This window comes from Meles meles, chromosome 2 (assembly GCF_922984935.1).
Source record: "Meles meles chromosome 2, mMelMel3.1 paternal haplotype, whole genome shotgun sequence".
NCBI classification, from domain to species: domain Eukaryota; kingdom Metazoa; phylum Chordata; class Mammalia; order Carnivora; family Mustelidae; genus Meles; species Meles meles.
The window spans coordinates 188,383,536-188,403,493 of NC_060067.1; the positions used below are offsets into that span (position 1 = coordinate 188,383,536).

The 19,958-nt window shown below is 34.8% G+C and overlaps 1 protein-coding gene across 4 annotated transcripts in view; it reads right to left on the minus strand.

Moving 5' to 3' along the window:
* TUSC3 (tumor suppressor candidate 3) overlaps positions 1-19,958 on the minus strand; it is a 241,470-nt gene that overhangs the window by 22,609 nt on the left and 198,903 nt on the right. For all 4 annotated transcript variants that reach the window (XR_006817428.1, XM_045997776.1, XM_045997775.1 and 1 more), the window contains one exon: positions 11,571-11,634. Coding sequence is in view for 3 of the 4 variants with exons in the window: in XM_045997776.1 (XP_045853732.1) it covers positions 11,571-11,634 (64 nt within the window). In the remaining variant the exon portion in view is untranslated. The remainder of the gene's footprint in view (positions 1-11,570; positions 11,635-19,958) is intronic.

Consider the following 19,958-nt stretch of genomic DNA (forward strand, 5'->3'; position numbering starts at 1 on the left):
CAGCAAAGTCTTGTAGTTTTGTTGTACAGATTTTTCATTTCCTTGGTTAAATTTATTCTTAAGATTTTTAAAAAATTTTGATGTTATTGTAAATTGGATGGTTTTATTTCTTTTTTAGATGTTTCATCATTAGTGTAAAGAAATGCAACTCTTTTCTGCAACTTGATTTTGTATCCTGCAACTTTACTGAAATTGGTGATTAGTTGCCAACAATTTTTTGGCTCAGAGTTTGGGATTCTCTTTATTGGTACTGATATCGATATATATAAGCTCATATCATCTGCAAGTAGCAACAATAATAGTTCTTACTTTCCAATTTAGATGCCTTCTATGTCTGTGTCTTAATTGCTCTAGCTAGGACTTCGAGTATAGTACTGAATGAGAGTGGTGAGAGTGGGCATCTTTGTCTTGTTCTGCATCTTAGAGGAAAAGCTCTCTTTTTTTTCCATTGAATTTCAATGTTAGCGGGCCGCCTGGCTGGCTCAGTCGGTTAACCATCTGCCTTCAGCTCACCTCATGATCTCAGGGTCCTGAGACTAAGCCCCACATCCAGCTCCCTGCTCAGCAGGGAGTCTTTCTCCATCGGCCTCTCCTTCCCCCTTCTTCTGCTTCTTTTCTCTCTCAAATAAAATCTTTAAAGAAAGATACAATATTAGCTTTGGGTTTGTTTTCTATGGCTTTCATTATTCCAAGGTATGTTCTGACCTTCTGACTATATACCTAATCCATTAAGGTATAAAAGAAAATTAGGTATAATCCCATAAAGGATTTTTATCATGAAAGGATGTTGTATTTTGTCAGATCTTTTTCTGCATCTATTGAGATGAACACGTGATTATCTTTTGTTTTATTGATGTTATGTCTTATATTTATTGATTTGCATGCTGAACCATCCTCGAATTCTAGGATTAAACCCCACTTCGTTATGGTGTATAATTCTTTTTAAGTGTTCTTGAATTTGGTTTACTGATAGTTTGTTGATAAACTTATATGTTTGTAGTCACCAGGGATATTAGTCTATAGTTTTCTTTTGTTGTCGTGTCCTTATTTAGTATTAGTATCAGTGTAATGCTGGCCTGATAGAATCTGAAGTGTTCTCTACTACTCAGTTTTTTGTTTGTTTGTTTGTTTGTTTTTTGGTGGAATTGAGAAGGATTGGTGTTAATTCTTATTTAAGTATTAGGTACAGTTCTCCAGTGAAGCCATTTGGTTCTGGGGTTTTCTGTGTTGGGAGGTTTTTGATTACAGGTAAGATATTTTTATTCATATTTGATCTGTTCATATTTTCTATTTCTTCCTGATTCAGTATTGGCAAATTATGTTCCCAGGAATGTATCCATTTCTTCTCAATTATGTATTTTTTGGCATATAATTATTTATATAAGTAGGTTATGATCCTACATATTTCTGAAGTATCCATTCTAATAACTCCACTTTCATTTCTGATTTTGAGTCTTTTTTTCTTGGTTTAGCTAAATGTTTGTCAATTTTGTTTCTTTTTGAAGAATCCAGTCTTAGTTTTATTGGTCCATTCTATTGACTTTCTGGTCTTTATTTCATTTATTTCTACTTTGTACTTATTTCCTTTCTTCTGTTAACTTTGGGCTTAATTTGTTCTTTCTTTAGTTTTTTGAGGTGTAAAGTTAAGTTGTTTACTTGAGACTATAATTCCTCAATATATGCATTTATTGCTATAAACTTACCTCCCAGAACTGCTCTGGCTGTATCCCATTAGTTTGGTATATTGTATTTTCCATTTTCATTTGTTTAAAGATATTTTTAAATTTCCTTTTTTCTTTTTGATCTATTGGTTGTTTAGAGATATGTTGTTTCCACATTTGTAGATTTCCTAGATTGCCTCTTATTGATTTATAATTTTATATCATTGTAGAGAAAAGATAGTTGGTATGATTACAGTCTTCTTAAATTTGCTAATATGTGTTGTGGGTCTTATCAAATCATTTATCCTGGGGAATGTTCCATGTGCACTTGACAAGAGAATGTGTTTTATGCTGTTGGATGGAATGTCCTGTGTCCATTTGTTCTAAAGTTTTGTCCAATTCTAACATTTTCCTGTTGATGATCTATCTGGATAGGTCTATACATTGCTGACACTAGGTTACTGAAATTGCCTACTCTTACTGCATTGTGTTCAATTTCTCTATTCAGATCTGTTAGTATTAGCTGAATATATTTTGCTGCTCTGGTATGTTGGGTGCATATATATTTACAATTATTATATCTTCTTGATGTATTCACCCCTTTATCATTATTTAATGACATACTTTATCTCTTGCTAACATTTTTGGCTGAAGTCTATTTTGCCAATCTAAGTATGGGTAGTTCCATGTTCTTTTGTTTTACACTTGCTTAAAATATCCCTTTCCATTTCTATATATTGAGCCCATGTGTGTGTTTAGAGCTGAAATGTCTCTGACAGGCAGCATACATTTGGGTCTTGCTTTTTAAAAAAATCTGTTCAGCTAGTCTGTGCCTTCTGACTGGTGATTTCAATCCATTTACATTTAGCATGAATAGTGATATCTAAGGACTTACTACCACCATCTTATCTTTTGTCTTCTGGATTTTCAGTGTTTCTTTTTCCCTCTGTTTCTTTGTAAATTTGTGGTTTTCCATAGTAATTTGCTCAGTCTCCCCCCTAAAATCCTCCCCCATTTTTTGTTTCCTGTATCTGCATTTTTAACTTGTGGTTATCATGAGGCTTAGACAGAATACCTCAGGTAAGTTGCTATCAGCAGGAAAAAAAAAAAAAAAAAACTTTCTCTTCTTGATTCACATATAAAAGTTCTACACTTTACTTTCACTCCTCACCTTTTAATTTTTGATGTCACAGAACAGCTCTTTTTATGCTGTGAATTCATTAATAAACTGCAGTACCTGTAATTATTTTTGAAGTTCTTTCCGTTAACCTTTATATTAAGTGATTAATATACTTTTCTAATATAAAGTTACAGTTTTCTGTTTCTGACTATCACCTTTATCAGACATTTGTGGACTTTGATTTTTTTTGTTTCTAATTAGCATCTTTTTATTTCAACTTGAAAAACTTTTTCAGCATTATTTGTAAGACAGATCTGGTGGTGTGGAGCTTCTTCAGCATTTCTCTTTCATATTTGAAGGATAATTTTATGATATAAAGTATGCTTGACTGGTAATTTTACTTGTTCAGTACTTTGAGTATGTCATTCTACTCTCTCCTGGCCTATGGTGTTTCTACTGAGAAATGCAGTAAGAGCTTAATGGGGGTTCCTTTCTAGGTTATTTTTCCTTTTCCCCTGGCTGCCTTTAAGATTATTTCTTTATAAATGATTTTTAACAGTTTCTTGGAGATCTTTTTGCATCGAGATAATAAGGTACTGCCTTAACTTAGTAGACTTACATGTCTAGTTTCTTTCCCATGTTTAGGAAGTTCTCAGCTATTACTACTGTAAATAAACCCTACCTCCTCCTCTCTCTTTTCTCCTTCTGGTATACAATTATTCTGATATTTGCTGATCTGACATGGTAATAATCTTTAGGTTTTTTTAACTTTTTAAAAATAATAGTTCCCTCTTCTTCCAACTGAGTCATTTCTAAATTCCTATCCCCAACTTGCTTATTCTTTCTTCCATCTGATGTGCTCTGTTTTCTATGCTTTCTAGTGTATACTTTATCTCATTTATTAAGTTTCTCAGCCCTGGAATTTCTTTCATTCTTTTTTAAAAATTTAAATCTCTTTGTAAAGAACTCCTTCTGTTCATTAATTTTATTCCTGAGTTCACTGAATTGCCTATTTTCTTGTAGCTAATTAAATTTCTTCATTCTAATGAAGAAATTTTGAATTCTTTATCAGTTAGATTACAATATTCCATGCCTTGAAGTTTGGTTGCTTGAGAATTATCCTTTTTATGATACCATATTACTGTGATTTTTCAGTATCTAATGAAATGTGCCTCTACTGTCCCATTTGAAGTAGCATATGCCTTTCTTGTTCACTTCGTTACGGTTCAACAGGCTGGCAATTAGAAACCTTTGTTTTCCAGAAGATGGTGCTATAGCACAAGTTTTGGGCTTTCTTACTGGAGCAGGCTTTCATTGCTACCTTGGGAAGAGGCTTGCAGAAAGAACTATGTTTAGAAGAAAAAAAAAAGGCTGGGGACAAAGTTTGAGTAGGTATGGACTTAACACCTGGAGCTATGGGAGTGCCCTTGGGCCAGTAGGAGAACCCTCCAGTGGGGAAATCCCGGAGGTCGTTGGGCTGACCTTCAGCTGAAATCCTGGAGCCTACTGCAGGAAACGCTTTTCTTGTAAGACCCTTTGATGTTCTTGTCTGCCTCTCTCCATTTACTCTTCCTTTCCTCAGTCATAAGGTCCCTGCTCAGGGAGCTGGGTGTTGCTGGTCCCTGCAGCCTGCATTGCCAGGCCATCTGTCCTTCACCACTTTCCTTTTCCACCTCTTCTGCCAGAGATGCAGTTGCTATTGCTTGCTACCCTCCAAGCCTAGTAGGTGGCAGTGCTGCCTGGGACAGAAGGGCAACTTGGTTTGTTTTCCTCTGCCCCCAAACTTGTCTCTGTTCTTTTCTGTTTCCCAGTTTCTCCCATCAGGCTGGTTGGATCCCCAAAATACTCTATCTCCAGTCAGTGTACTAGTTTTTCACTCTCCACATTACCTTTTCTGATGGCAGCAAGTGGGTGTGGGACAGGCTCACAGACGCCTTTGGATCCAGCCCTCTCATCCTATTCACCCACTATAGGGAGTACAGACCGGTGTCCTGGTGGATTGAGCTGAGATACTTTAGTTTGGTTACAAATGTCCAATTTTGTAAATCAAAAAGACAAAAGGAACAACTCATACTGTCATGATGCTGAACTCATTCTCTTTTGTAAATTGCTTTGTTATGCAGAGTTTTCATTTTAATGTGGCAAGTTATTTCTTTCTTTATGAATTTTGTGGTTGTTTCTTGCTTATGAAATTCCCTTAAATCTTAAAAACATTCTCATTCTTAATATCTTTAAGTCAGGTAATGTCACTCTTCTGTTAAGAACAATTTAAAAGCTTTTCATGTCACTCTGAATAAACAAGATTTCAAAGTGGCCCTAGGCCCTACATGATTTGCAGTCTGATCCACAGCCTACAGGTGTCTGCTCTTGTTTGCTCTTATTCTTGTCCTACTAGCTGTTTTTCCAACAAGACCAAAATCTTTTTGCCTAGGCCTCTTTGTATTTGATATTCCCCTGCTTAATGCTCTTCTCCCAAATATCCCAAACTTCACTTCTCTTTTAGTTTCTGCTCAAATGACATCTTATCAGAAAAGCCTCCTCTAACCTAATTCCTTTTTCCTGTTTTTTTCCCTGTAACATTGTTTTTAAAAGAAATTTCACATCAATTAAAAAAAAAATTTACTTATTTACTTCTTTTTCCTGCCACTACAATGTTAGACCACCCCCAAAAAGGCAGGAAAGTTTTGTTCATTATCTTACTCATTGCCATACAACTCTTTGACAGATATCCTTTTTTTCAGTTTCCAAATAAGGAAAATGAAGCAGAGAGGTCTGAATAACTTATGCAAAGCCACAAACTAGTAAGTGACAGTTGCCAATCAAAAAAACCATAAAAGAAATGAGGTAGGATGGTAGCACAAGGTTAGATGAAAATGATGAGATAAGAGCAAAGGAACAAAATAGCTGGAAATGCAGAGAAAGATAATAAAGTTAACAGCAACTATCTTGAGGTCATAAGGTTGGGGATTTTTGACTTTTTTACTTACCACATCCTACTGAACAGTAATTTGCAGAATTTTTCTGGTAAAGGCCTAGAAAGTACAGTCTGAACTGCTGGGGTCCACTTGTATGCAAATATTTTTTGTTACTCTAGTACAGTATTATAACTACTTTTTATGATTTTCTTAGTATTTTCTTTACTAGAGCTTTATTTGTAAGAAACAGTATATAATACATACAATATTAAAAAATATGTATGATTATTTGCTATCAGTAAGACTTCCAGTTAACAGCATGCTCTTAATTTTTGAGGAGAAAAAAGTAATTATGTGGATTTCTAAATGTGTGTATATGTGCGGGGGGGGGGGAGGTGTCAGCAACCCTAACACTCACACTGTTCAAGGTTCAACTATAAATAGGATAAATACAACTATATGAACTCTCTGTAAGCTGTATGATGTATGGCTACCACTTAACACTGCTGTTGTAGTACAAAGTAATCAAGACAATACAGAAATGAATAGGTGTGCCTATGTTCCAATAGAACTTTATTTACCAAAATAGTAGACGGACTGGATTTGGAACTCACTGGTACTAGTTTGTCAACTGTGTTACACAGGATCCAAGGCGTGCAAAAGGCAGTATAAACTGTATATGTGAGAGGAAGTTAGTTTTATTTACTTGAAAAGAAATGTGAGAACTTAGTAAATACAGACCATACAACCCCAAAGTAGGATTTAAAAACAAAGGAATGACTAGTTATATGGTTGTGTATAAGCCCAAGGTAAAATACTCTATTCGAAAGCAGTAGGGTCAAGAAACAAGTGTTATCTTCAGAATATTTCCTGCAAACTTGAGTTTTCTAGGCTTTACCAAAAAATAAGCTGTGAACCTACTTTAACCTTGGTCATAATTAAGATTATGAACTAAAATGGCTTAAAAGAGCTAACTTTCGGGGCGCCTGGGTGGCTCAATGGATTAAGCCACTGCCTTCACCTCAGGTCATGATCTCAGAGTCCTGGGATCGAGCCCCTCATCCCGCTCTCTGCTCCGCAGGGAGCCTGCTTCCTCCTCTCTCTCTGCCTGCCTCTCTGCCTACTTGTGATCTCTCTCTCTCTGTCAAATAAATAAATAAAATCTTAAAAAAAAAAAAAAAGCTAACTTTCTCTTTTATTTAAAGGTAAGTTTTTAATTTAAGGCCTTTGAGTGTTGAGAATTATTATTTAACTTAATAAGTATCATATCATTTTGCATATCAATGACAAAAAGTTTTGGTTAAAAAAGGGCCTACATAAGACTTACCATTTGGAAAAAAAAAAATCTGTAACATAATTTTTAGGTGAAGTATTATCTTTTAGAAAGAGGTAAAAGCTAGATGACCGTCTGTCAGACTTGATGTGTAAGGCTTTCTTCACTGAGTAGAGGGTTGGATGACCCAGCACTAATCTGAGTGTTTAACTCTGGATTAACAGTTGATTTTCTGCCATTAAACTGTGAGTGTAGCCATTTTGGCTGTGTCTTACTAAAGAGTCCCAAGCAATGGATGAAATATGTTTTTCAGACTTTTTCTGTTGTTCTGAGTTTGCTAATGCCTATGCCTACACACACACACATCCTAGTCTACTTCATGTATTACTTTCACTTTGTACTGAGTACTGTCACAGCAATGCACACCTGAGTTTCTCTGCTAAATCTGTCACCTTTTACTGCTTAAAAAGACAAAATATTGACAGAATTCCACATAAAACAGAAGCTGCTATTTGTATAAATTATATGCAGCACCCAGAGGCACTGAGCATCCTACTGAACTGGTAACAAATATATCTGTACCATATTATGATCCATTCTCAGTTGTACACGACGTTAGGTTTACTGTTGCTCCTAGGAAGGGAATGAGGATTGTCAATTTAAAGATAAATGAGAGCAGATATTGAAAAAAATGTTAGCATATTAAGACTTAACAGAGCTCTAAATCTAAAATTATCTTCAATTTGCATCCATCATTTTTTATGTAGTATGTTTTTCCTTGGATATAACAAACTAAAACATTTGCTTTCTATCACAGATTGAAAACAAATGCAAAGTAAAATAATACTCATTCATAATAAGTGGAAAACAAATGTATTTCTCATAGGAAAAGCAAATGTGATCTAAGTGTGTATGTGTAAATATATACATATATATTTAAATTATTATTGCTAGTGTACCCTTTGTCTTTTATATTAGCATTTTTACTTTGAAAAGATGTTTATTTTATGTCATCATCTTGAGACCCTAGAACTTGAGGGATGTAGAGAACTAAGGGATAGGTCAGAGTTTTAAAAAAGATAAAAGCCAGTCCTAGAACTCATGTATCCTGTATGTACTAGCACAAATAGACCACATCTTGGTGAATTCACTTAAGGTTCAAATTTCTTAGTAAGGTGTGGGAAGATTTTCATTATGCATCCAAAGTAACCTTTCATCAATCTGCTCTTAAGCATTTGTGAATATTCTCTCTCATTTTATATTTTTGTACCTGCTGGACCTCCTACTAGAATATTCTCATTCATTCTCTGTCTGGGAAACTCCTTTTTCCACTGTACCAAAACCAGCTGAAAAGTCAATGCAAGTTCTCTAGGCAGTGGGTTGCTCTTCCTTTTGAGCTTCCAAGCACTCATTATAACGTGTCACACTAAATTACAATTATTTTTCTATCCGTCTACCTTCTTGTAAACAGCAAATACTTTATATTTGCATCAGGTATTGAAATACAACTGAATGAAAAATAAGTAACAATGAATTTTTACTAGGAAGAATAAAAGGATTACATAAGTTATTCTTAGTTCATATATATTCCATATTAAAATGTGATATTTCTTACTCCTTTTTATATAGTTTTCTCTCATGAACTACTTAGGACTGCTTTTTGTTTTTTTCTTAAAGAAGGTACTGAGAAAATAAAACACTAATGGGGAGAAAAACCTTATTTTTAGTAAATATGAATCTATAACCTATGACATCAAATGATTCCATCTGTTCTTAGTTTTTTTTCCAGCAAAATTTTGCATACAGCGATTGCATCTAATGATTTGGCTTACTAAATCAAAAGGAGAAAAACAAAAAGCAGGCATATTCTCTCTAGATAAACAAGAACTGACCATCTGGAATTTATGGGTTTTTTCCTTCCTTCCTTCCTTTCTTTCTTTTTGGAAAAAGGAAAACATACACATGCAAATTATAAAAAAAAAAAAATACATGGTAAGTTGAAAAAAATATCAGTAGAGTCTACCAAATGAAAGTAAAAGCAGAAATTATTATTTTGGCTACTTTTAAAATTTCACCAATAGTTTTGATGAGTCCACCATTTTAAAAGACATTTTCTCAGTTAACTTATAACAAACAAACCAGGAGAAGAAAGCAGTAAGTAACTATTGGTAGCATAAAGAGAATAAGCACTTTTAAATCTGTTACATATTACTGTTAAAAATCTACATGGAAGACTTCATATTGCTTCTGCAATTTCTTTGCATCCTAAATCTCAGCTTGATGTCAATGAGCCATGAAATGAAACCCTGGAGAATTCCTGCCATACAATGATGGTCTCAACATAGTTTTTGCTAGGTACTCCTGATGTGTTTCATAGACTAGCTGCTTTAAAGAAAGTACACGGCTAAAATGCTGTTTCATGGATTGAAAGAGGATAGAAAATAAAAGCCTACAATATATAAATAAGAGCTAAAATGTCACCTGTAATAGTTGGTTTCCTACCAATGTGCTTCAACACAAATATATTTTGCTTCATAAATACATCTATAAAATGTAGAGATAAGTAAAGAGTAAAGATGGTCTTCCTTTATTTTCCGATAAGGAGAAGGAGATGTTCCAATACATAGATCTGGATTTCATTTTCTCACCCAAGGCACCTATGATGTGCATGAAGTATGAATTTCTTATTGTATTAAAGTTAGAAAAGAGAAACCTGCCACTTACTGATCAAGACCACAAAACTTGAGAATGTTAATTAAAATACTGATATTTCCGATTTTAATTTATGAGACAAACTACAGCAAAAACATACACTAGTAGCTTCTTATTAAAGCACACAGGTAATTAAACACATGCAAGCAAGAAATGGGCTGAAGATACACAATTCCCCATATGCATACAAGTATGTGTAAAGGGTAGAAGAAATATAATTATAAATAAATTCAGAAATATAAATAAATTCAGAACTCATGGGAAAGTAAAAGGAGGAAAAAAAAACCCAAACCCCAAAATAGCCCAAAAATACTATGTGGTTACTTTGCTAATCCTGATTTTATAAATGAGGAAGTTTGTGAGCTTCTTGAGAATTGGAAGTGCTTTATGCATTCCTACCCCTCTCTTCCACTAAAATTAATAGAAGACTCAGTATATACTAACCTTGACACATTGTCCAGAACATATTATGCAAATAAAATAGATTGCTTAAAAAGCTGAAGGTAGAAAATACATACTTGCTGGTGAATTTAAAAAATGCACTGTTACAAGGTAGAGAAATACAAAAACCTTAATGATATTAAAGTCGTTTCCTTCTCGATTAAAAACAAAAACTTCAAGATGGGATGACTGACATTTATTCATGAAATCCTGTGTCGTAGATCATAACAACATACATAAAACTTAATTGATAAGACGATGACAAAGAAAAGGGAATTCTAATCCTAGTTCTTCCTTCAACTTAAAACAAGTCAATTAAATTTTGTAGGTTTTAGTTTTCCTACCTATGAAATGAGGTTTGGACCTAGATGAGATCTAAGATTCCTTAAAGGTTTAAATAGTTCTGATTATATAAAATACTAAAAATTGGGGCACCTGGGTGGCTCAGTGGGTTAAAGCCTCTGCTTTCGGCTCAGGTCATGATCCCAGTGTCCTGGGATCGAGCCCCACGTCGGGCTCTCTGCTCCGTGGAGAGCCTGCTTCCTCCTCTCTCTCTGCCTGCCTCTCTGCCTAGTTGTGATTTCTCTCTGTCGAATAAATAAAATATTTAAAAAAAAAATACTAAAAATTTGTTCTAGATTACTTCAGTTGAATATGAATCTTGGTAACTAGGAAAGTAATCAAATTTTATTAACAATTCTATAGGCACACTTTAAATCCTGATGATGACTCAATATATTCAACATTATAAATTTAACCTTCAAATATTTCTCAAGACAAACATTAGTGTTCCCCCAAGATACAGTTATTTACCCCAAGAGTAACTTTATTTCATTCTAAGAGTATTCAGAGTTTGGTTTTAATTAGACACTTTAAACTTAACCTCAGAGTCTGGTTTTAATTAGACACTTTAAACTTAACCTCTTTACTATTCTATTCTGTCTTCCTTGCCCTTCTACCACCAAACCGTAAATTGTACTCCATTATCTGATTTATAACATTTAGTCTGCTATGTTCCAAAAAGACATGTCTAACCATCTTAAATCTCCCTTTTCTGACTTACCATACTATTTAAGGAAATCAGTAGTAAGACAGTATTTTAAAATTCTGCTTTTTATATTTTAGGACATGTTTTTCTCTGTTAGGACCCTTTAAAGTAAAACCACACAAACTCCACATAAAGACATTAGTTAAAGATAACCAAAGCAGAGCAAAAGCTATACTTTGCAATTCAACAGTCAGTAAAAAAAAGAGAAAATTATAGGTTGTTAATGACTCAGAATAAAAGCAAAATTAAATAATAAATAATTGGCATAGGAACTAGAAACATAGTAAAGTTTAAAATTTCATGTCTTTTTAAAATCTTGATAATTACCGCTATGAAAAAAAGTCAGTTTGACAGCATGCAACTTCTGTCCTTTTCAATCCATCAGTATTTTAAAGGATACTTAGTACCAGAATAATGTGTGACTCTGCCACGAACTGAGCTTGGCTGCTTCCGTGAATGTAGCTCTATAACACAAGACAAAGAAACAAAAATTACAACCTAGAGAAAAGCAGATCTTTTTTTTTTCTTTCCTCCCTTCCTTTTTTTTTTTTGTATATTTAATTTTATACCATGAAGGGAAATAATAGATAAATCTAAACTCCTATTTCTAATTCTTTTGAATAATTAATTAGAAATAACAGATGAATATGTTGGTTGAAATTACTGTAATTTGTAGAAAGCAACTTAATATCAAAAGTAAATTTAATGTATTTTGTTAAAAGGTTTACTACAAACACAAGCATATAATTTAATGATTACTCCACAATTACTGTAAGATATAAGATACAAATAAGAGCAACTAAGTTTATCTTTAAGGAAAAAAATTACTATCAAATATTAAATTGCTCTTTTCCCCATTATCAGAGTTTTAAAATAAGATAGCTTTATAAATTTATTCATTCCATTAGAGCATTTAAATTGTCCTTTAAAAAAATAAAACTGTTACCACATTGAGAAATGTAGTTTTCCATACCTAGTAAGAACTATTAATAGTTGATGCCAATCAATTACAGAAAATATGACACAAATCTCCATCTAGGATATTTTACTGCTTAAAAAACTGACTCCCATTATTTCTGCTGTTAACCTCTTGTGAAAATTAACTGCTATGTAGTTGTTATAAATACACATCATTTTCTAGGTTTTCTGATTATCAAAAAAAAGTTTGGAGGAAAAAATAATATCTATAATATAAACCAATGTCCTCAATTTTAACACCACATTTGAAGCATAATTATTATTTGAGAGGACCCTTTTGGTTCTCTCACAATCTTTTGTTTTTATTTTTGACAATAAATATGGATGAAAGCATACCTAAAGTATGTTCTTATAAAGAGTAACTACAAATTAGAAAATTACTCTTTCTTGGCCTTAAGCTTGGACATGTCACCAAATTTCTCAGAAACTCAATATCCCTTCATCTATGAAATAGGAACTTGATTAGATGATTTCTATGATCTTTATGAAGTATATGAAGTCTTCTGTTTTGTCCTAAATTTTATCTTGGTATTTTCATTAAAGGCTGTTTTTTCTACTCTGACCTAAATGGTCTTTGTTTCCATTTCTAATATCAGTAATTCATAGGGCAGCTGTCTTACCCAAAGATATGTTTAGGTATGTTCTTTAAGCCCAGCTTCAAGCAAAGTGACTAAAAGAGACTTGATATTTTTTTTTTTTTAAGATTTTATTTATTTATTTGACAGAGATCACAGGTAGGCAGAGAGGCAAGCAGAGAGAGAGGAAGGGAAGCAGGCTCCCTGCTGAGCAGAGAGCCCGATGCGGGGCTCGACCCCAGGACCCTGAGATCATGACCTGAGCCGAAGGCAGAGGCTTTAACCCACTGAGCCACCCAGGCGCCCCGAGACTTGATATTCTAATAGTTTTCACTAATATACTCCACTTGAAAGTCTAAAACTTAAAGTGGTCCCAACTAAAGCTTTGATTCTATTCCAGAATTGGCAACATAATTTTTCCAGTTGTTTAAGCCAAAATCTTGGAATCATCTTAGCCTATTCTTCTCTCCTCCCTCTTCTCTTTCTCTATTTTTACTCATTTGGAAAATACACTGACTCTACTTTCAAAATCCACTCCAAATTTAACGAGTTGAAACTACTTCCAGGAAGCACTAGTAAAAGTGCCCATGGAGGGCTCCTGGGTGACTCAGTGAAGTGTCCAACTTTTGATTTTAGCTCAGGGTTGTGCAATTGAGCCTCATGTCAGGCTCCATGCTCAGCAGAGAGCCTGCTTCTTTCCCTCTGTTCCCCAAGCCCCACTGGCTCACGCTCTCTCCAAAATAAATAGATCTTAAAAAAAAAAAAAAAAAGTTCTCAAGGATAAAGGCCAAGACTTATTGTCTGGTCTAAGTAGTCACCATCTCTTGCTGAGCTTATTGCAATATCCTCCTTTCTTCTTCCTGCCTCTGCCCTAAAGTCTATTTGCTAGCCAGATTTTTTAATCCTGCTAAAACTGAGACTCTATCACTATCCTACTCAGAATCCTTCAATTCTTAAATGTGTAAGAAAAATATTGTATGATATAATGTATTATCTGCTTGTAATCACAATTTCAAAGAATTTACATTCTCTCTAATTAAAAAAATACAGCTAGACTAAAAACAAAAATCTGAAGTTGATCCTTGAAGACTTACTTCACTATATCCGATCTATAATACTTGTGGGCTTACTTCTTGTCTACATGAGGCAGTACAGAGTAAAGGCTTGGAGACAGTCCTGAATCTGCTATTTGTTGTGTTATCTTGAACAAATTACTTAACCTCACAGCTTTAATAGGATTAGGAAGATATTCCTCAAAATATTGTCCTAAAAATTAAGATAATGTCATGGTAAGTAATTAGCACAGCACCTAGCTTTCTTTGTAGTACATAGTCAAAAATAATTAAGGTCCTATCATTTTAAAGTCTCTATTTGAAAACTATTTGTATCAGGCCATTCAGAAATTATTTACATGGGTAAATTTAGTGTGTTGAACTGATATTTTAAAAGGATGATAGGAACCTGTACTAAAATTTGACTTTTATCCACCTCTTTCGTCACTGAAATAAATCACTTTAAGACCAGATACCCTGAAAGACTTCAGGATTTAATAAAGTAGAATTCATTAGATAAATTTTTACTGAACAATTCTTCTGTACCAGGTATTAATTTAGGCAATGGAGACCAAGCATAACAAAACAACTAACCCCCCAAAAAAACTATGTTTTCACGACTTAACACATTCAAACTGTGAGAACACTATTTGTCTACCAAAGTAAACAGAAAGATTATTGGCACACACTAAAGCCATTAAGAGCTAACACAAGAATACAAACACAAATAATAAGGAAAGATACAAACACAAACTTTGCAAAGGCCTGGGTACTGACCTTAGAAATAGTTATCTTTAATTTATGGGGCCACCCAAAACAATGACTTAATCAATTAAAATGAACTAAAGTGCTTGATTTTTAAGGTGGTCTTAAAATATTGTATTTAATGCACACTTTCCTTTGACAGGGGCTCCTGGGTGGCTCAGTGGGTTAAAGCCTCTGCCTTCGGCTCAGGTCTTTTTTTTTTTTTTTTTTTTTTTTTAAAGATTTTATTTTATTTATTTGACAGAGAGAGATCACAAGTAGGCAGAGAGGCAGGCAGAGAGAGAGGAGGAAGCAGGCTCCCTGTGGAGCAGAGAGCCCGATGCGGGGCTCGATCTCAGGACCCTGAGATCATGACCTGAGCTGAAGGCAGCGGCTTAATCCACTGAGCCACCCAGGCGCCCCTGCTCGGCTCAGGTCTTGATCCCAGAGTCCTGGGATCAAGCCCCACATCTGGCTATCTGCTCAGTGAGGAGACTGCTTCCCTGTCTCTGTCTGCCTGCCTCTCTGCCTACTTGTGATCTCTGTCTGTCAAATAAATAAATAAAATCTTAAAAATAATTTTAAAAAATCCTTTGACAGAAACATCAAATAATAAATTCCTTTGTAGCTTTAGCATGATTAATATATTTTCTCTTTCTGATTTTTACCAATTCTGATAAGGTAAGTCTTAGTAACTAATGATAAATTCATCCTAGCTATATACAGACAACACAGTTATAGAATGATGAATGGGTAAGAAGGAAATCTGCATAGTCTTAGATACTCGATACATATCTATCTTTTCCATGGAGATAAAATGTTTTAACAAACCATAAATATATTCTTCCCCTGACCAGTTCATCGAACACTTGTTTATAGGGCATATAAGTCAAAATCAAATGAAAGACTGGCTCATAAAAATTATTGGAAAGTTCATTACCATGACATCACCTAACGACCAATTTTATTAAGAAGAAAAATTAAGGGATTTGAATTTTGCATAGCATAATATAAGTAAATAATATATATGAATAACACTTCTCTTAATTTCAAGTATCATACTTGAAAATAAAAAAATAGTATGTTTTGTTTAATACAGTGGTTCTAATACCTCTTATAGAAGAGTATCAGGAAATGAAATAGAAATTAAGCTAAATATAGTGTAGGTCAGTAGATAAAAGGAACCTCATTCCACTTAACTTAATCCTAAATTCTTGGGAAAATGTTACCTGTCATTCTCTGCCTTTTCAATATTGTTTTAAAATTGTGTTGGTAATGAGTAGTCATTAAGGGGTTCTTTCATACACTTATGAGTAGTCATTAAGGGGTTCTTTCATACACTTAAATATTCTGAAAATAACTGGTTAGTGTGAACCAACAGTTTGTTGTCTGAGAAAGAAGCTATTGTAATGAAAAGTACACTGAACTCAGAGTCAGGAGTCTGGTTTTCTAGTGCTGATCATCTCCATTCAATTTAAGAAACTAGCTGTTAATCTCAGTCAATTCAATCATGTGGGTCTAAATTTCCTAATTTGAAAATGAAAGACACTGAAATTGATTATATCAAGAAAACAGGATAGTATGGTAGTTTCAATCCAAATTTCAATCCAAATGCCTGAGGTGGAATTCCTATCCTGGATCTGCCACAAGTGTGACTGATGAGGGAGCAGGAGGCTGGCTGAGGACAAAGCAAAAGCTGGCATCTTGCACCCCCTCTCCATCCGCTCCCCTAGGTAAATGTGTAGCATTCCTCAGGCACCCCTGACCACCATAAACGAGAAACAAATAGATCCCCTTGGTTTACAAAAGTCCTGGAGATCTACAAACAAAGAAGTTACCTTGTGCTACTGATAATTTCCAGAGGCAAATAACTCAGTCCCTCAAGCCCTAGGGTTGCCCTCCCCTCCATACACAAAACTGAAGGAGGCTGAGGTAGAAAGAAATGTAAATATAGTAAATCTCTTCTGAACCTAAATCTCACTAACAAAGACGCTTGATAGCAGAATTGTGACATCCCACAAGGAATCTCCCACCTATCTTGATGTTAATGACTTGCAAAAAGACAACATTGATCAAGCTGGAAGACCTCCCGATTTCCCGAAGACCTCTGAAGACCTCCGGGATACTCCCGGCACCTTGTAGGCCCTCTTTAGCATATGAAAACTCCATTGAAACCTCCCTTTCCCTCACCTTCCGGAAACTGCAGGGTACAGAACCTGCCATCCCTCACAGCCCGGGGCAGCAGCTCTTTCTGCCCAAGGGTCCTGTCCCCATGCTTTAATAAACCACCATTTTGCACCAAAGATGTCTCAAGAATTCTTTCTTGGTCATCGGCTCCAGACCTCAGCCCACCGAACCTCGCCTAGGTTCTAGAACTTCATCATGACCTTGAGCAAAATTACTCTAAGCCTCAAAGTTTCAACTGGAAACAACTATTTCCAGCTGGAAAAAAAAAATGTGAGAAGTAAATGAGCTAATACATGTGAAGTGCTTAGTATCAGGCCTAAAACCCACTAAGCAGTCAATAAGTGTTATTATTATTACAATTAGTTGTCTAAAATTCAAATGAATTTCAACATTTTACTTAGATATGTGACTCACAAATGAACATAATGGCCATTGATTTTATGTCCATTGGTAGTCAATTAACAGTAGATTATGTCTGGGTTAAATTCTCCCTGTCAGTGAATAATTATTTTTAAACTTCCAAGCTGATATTAAAATTACCTGCCTTGGAGCAAAAGCAAGATCTAAACAACCAACCAGTTTCATGAACCGGAACAGACTGTTGCAGTTAAATGGGCTTTGGAGCGAAACCAAATAGTAACATAAGCACAATACAAAAAGTTCTTCACTAACCTATATAAGCCAGAAAATAACTCTTTTGAAGATAGTAATGCAAAGGATTCAAATTAGTTGTCTCTCCCTTACTCATTGATAAAATATATATTGGTATCTATTTGCTTTGGCATATGTGTCTTGCTGGAAAAAACCAAAAGGGTACTTAAACCAATCCCAGGGAGATATAAGTGGTTTTGAATATTAAAAATGTAACTTATTTTAAGTGAGTCATTTATAACACCAAGAAAATGGCAAATGCATGAAGTGAAGATTGGATATTGAGTGTTAACCTAATGGCAATCTGTCTCGGCTCAAAGGCCAAATCCACAAAAGTGCTTTTGGTCCCATCTTTCATTTTAAAATACATGGTTGTGTAATGAATCAAGAACTTGTCAACTGCTAGAAGAAACACTGCTGGGATTATCTTTCAGCAACTACATGAATTTTTTCTGTCAATTTTTTTCATGTATTTTCACTTAAACAACATGTAAATTTCCTTTCTATTTTCTTTCCCCCTTTTTGTACATATTGCAAAAAATTACTTATATGAATCCTTTTAGCTTTTTTTAGTCCCTTACTCCTAGTACAAGAACAATAGACACATAAATTTAAGATAATCTTAAGTGATAGACTCTCAACTGTCTAGTATACGATTCTTACTCTCTGCAAAAGAAGTATTGCATTAGCAAGAAAAGGAATCACAATTTATTACCAACATAAAAAAAGTAGAATGAAAATACTATATTTTCTTTGACAGCACTTCCAAGAAGTCAAAAGAATTGCCTCATTACTTTTAAATTTCTGCCTTTGAAATTAATCTTGGCTATTTAAGAGTTGGCAGTAGAAGAATAATTGCTTTCCTGATTGAAGCCTATGGAGAATGAGGGATCCATTTTTTTGTATATGATAGAATCGACCATTTTTTTAGGATGTAATTCTAACAAAGTAAGATGATATTTCAAAATACATACACTAGTAGGAATGCAGTAATGACATTATTGTCCTGAGTCTGCTTTGTGTGCTTAAAGTACACAGAATACAAAATGGAATAATCTTTAGTATTTCTCAGTTTCTTTCTGGGAAAAAGATGTCCAGGAAAGTAGTTCTAATGTCTAGGAGTTCTAATGTCCAGGAAAGGGGTCTTTTAAACTGTTAAGATACACTATCTTTTTTTTTTTTTAATTTTTTTTTTTAATATTTTATTTATTCGACAGAGAGAAATCACAACTAGGCAGAGAGGCAGGCAGAGAGAGAGGGAGGAGGAAGCAGGTTCCCTGCGGAGCAGAGACCCCGATGCGGGGCTCGATCCCAGGACCCTGGGATCATGACCTGAGCCGAAGGCAGAGGCTTTAACCCACTGAGCCACCCAGGCGCCCCAAGATACACTATCTTATTTAGTGCTGAAATTAACAGAAATACTTAAAGGCATCCTATGATCTTCGCCTGCAAGATACCTGCTTAACATGGAACAAATTAATTGGGTCTCTAGTAAAAACAGTGTGAAAAAGCAAGAGGATAGGAAGGCAGACAAGCTTCCATTTGGCTAATGGCAAAAGGAAGTATCCTGGGTCACCACTGTTACTGCACAAAACAAGTTGAAATCCCAAGGTACATATCACATTGACATCTAATAAAAGATTTCTCTATTTTTTTTTTATAGTTACACATTTCTAGCCTTCTCCTAAGGGGCTGTCTATTTATTCATCATCTTACATCACCTTTTCTAAGGTAGCAGCAGTTTTTGCTAAGCTGCTACACTAAATGGCAGATGTGATATAGATCATAAAATAGCTAGACTGAGTCCTTCTGGATTTGCCTGAAAGAAGAGATATAAATAGGTATTACCTACATCTAGGTGGTAAAGAATGCCACAGTGTTTGATTTCTCTAGAGGGTGCACATAACTCAGGCTTAAAATTCCCAAGTACTTCAGTAAATATTTGGCTTACGTTAAATTACAGTAGAATTAAAACAGTTCTTCATGAAAATAGTGATAAATCTGTCTGCCTGTCAAAGTATTTCTTCGGTCAGCTGTTAGCAGTAAGTTACAACTCTCTGTTACCTGAGATCTTAGGACATCTTTAAGCCCTGTTTCAGTTGAACTTACTGCCTGACCAGTTGTGGAGTATGAAATTGCTTACCTGCCCCAACCATATTCCAAAAAAGACTTCTTCAGTTTTTCTTACGATATTTGAAGATCAAAAAGGTTGACCAGTTCACCTAGGTCAGGGATTCTCAAAATGTGTGTGCATGACATTCACCTGGAATATTTGTTGTTTTTTTTTTTTTTTAAGATTTTATTTATTTATTTGACAGAGAGAGATCACAAGTAGATAGAGAGGCAGGCAGAGATAGAGAGCGGGAAGCAGGCTCCCTGCCGAGCAGAGAGCCCTATGCAGGACCGGATCCCAGGACCCTGAGATCATGACCTGAGCCGAAGGCAGCGGCTTAACCCACTGAGCCACCCAGGCGCCCCTCACCTGGAATATTTGTTTAATATCATGTATGGGGATTATAAAGCAATAGGTCTGTGGTAGTAACCAGGAATTTGTACTGTTCATGAGCTGAAAGCCATTTCTACACATCTACATTTTGTAAA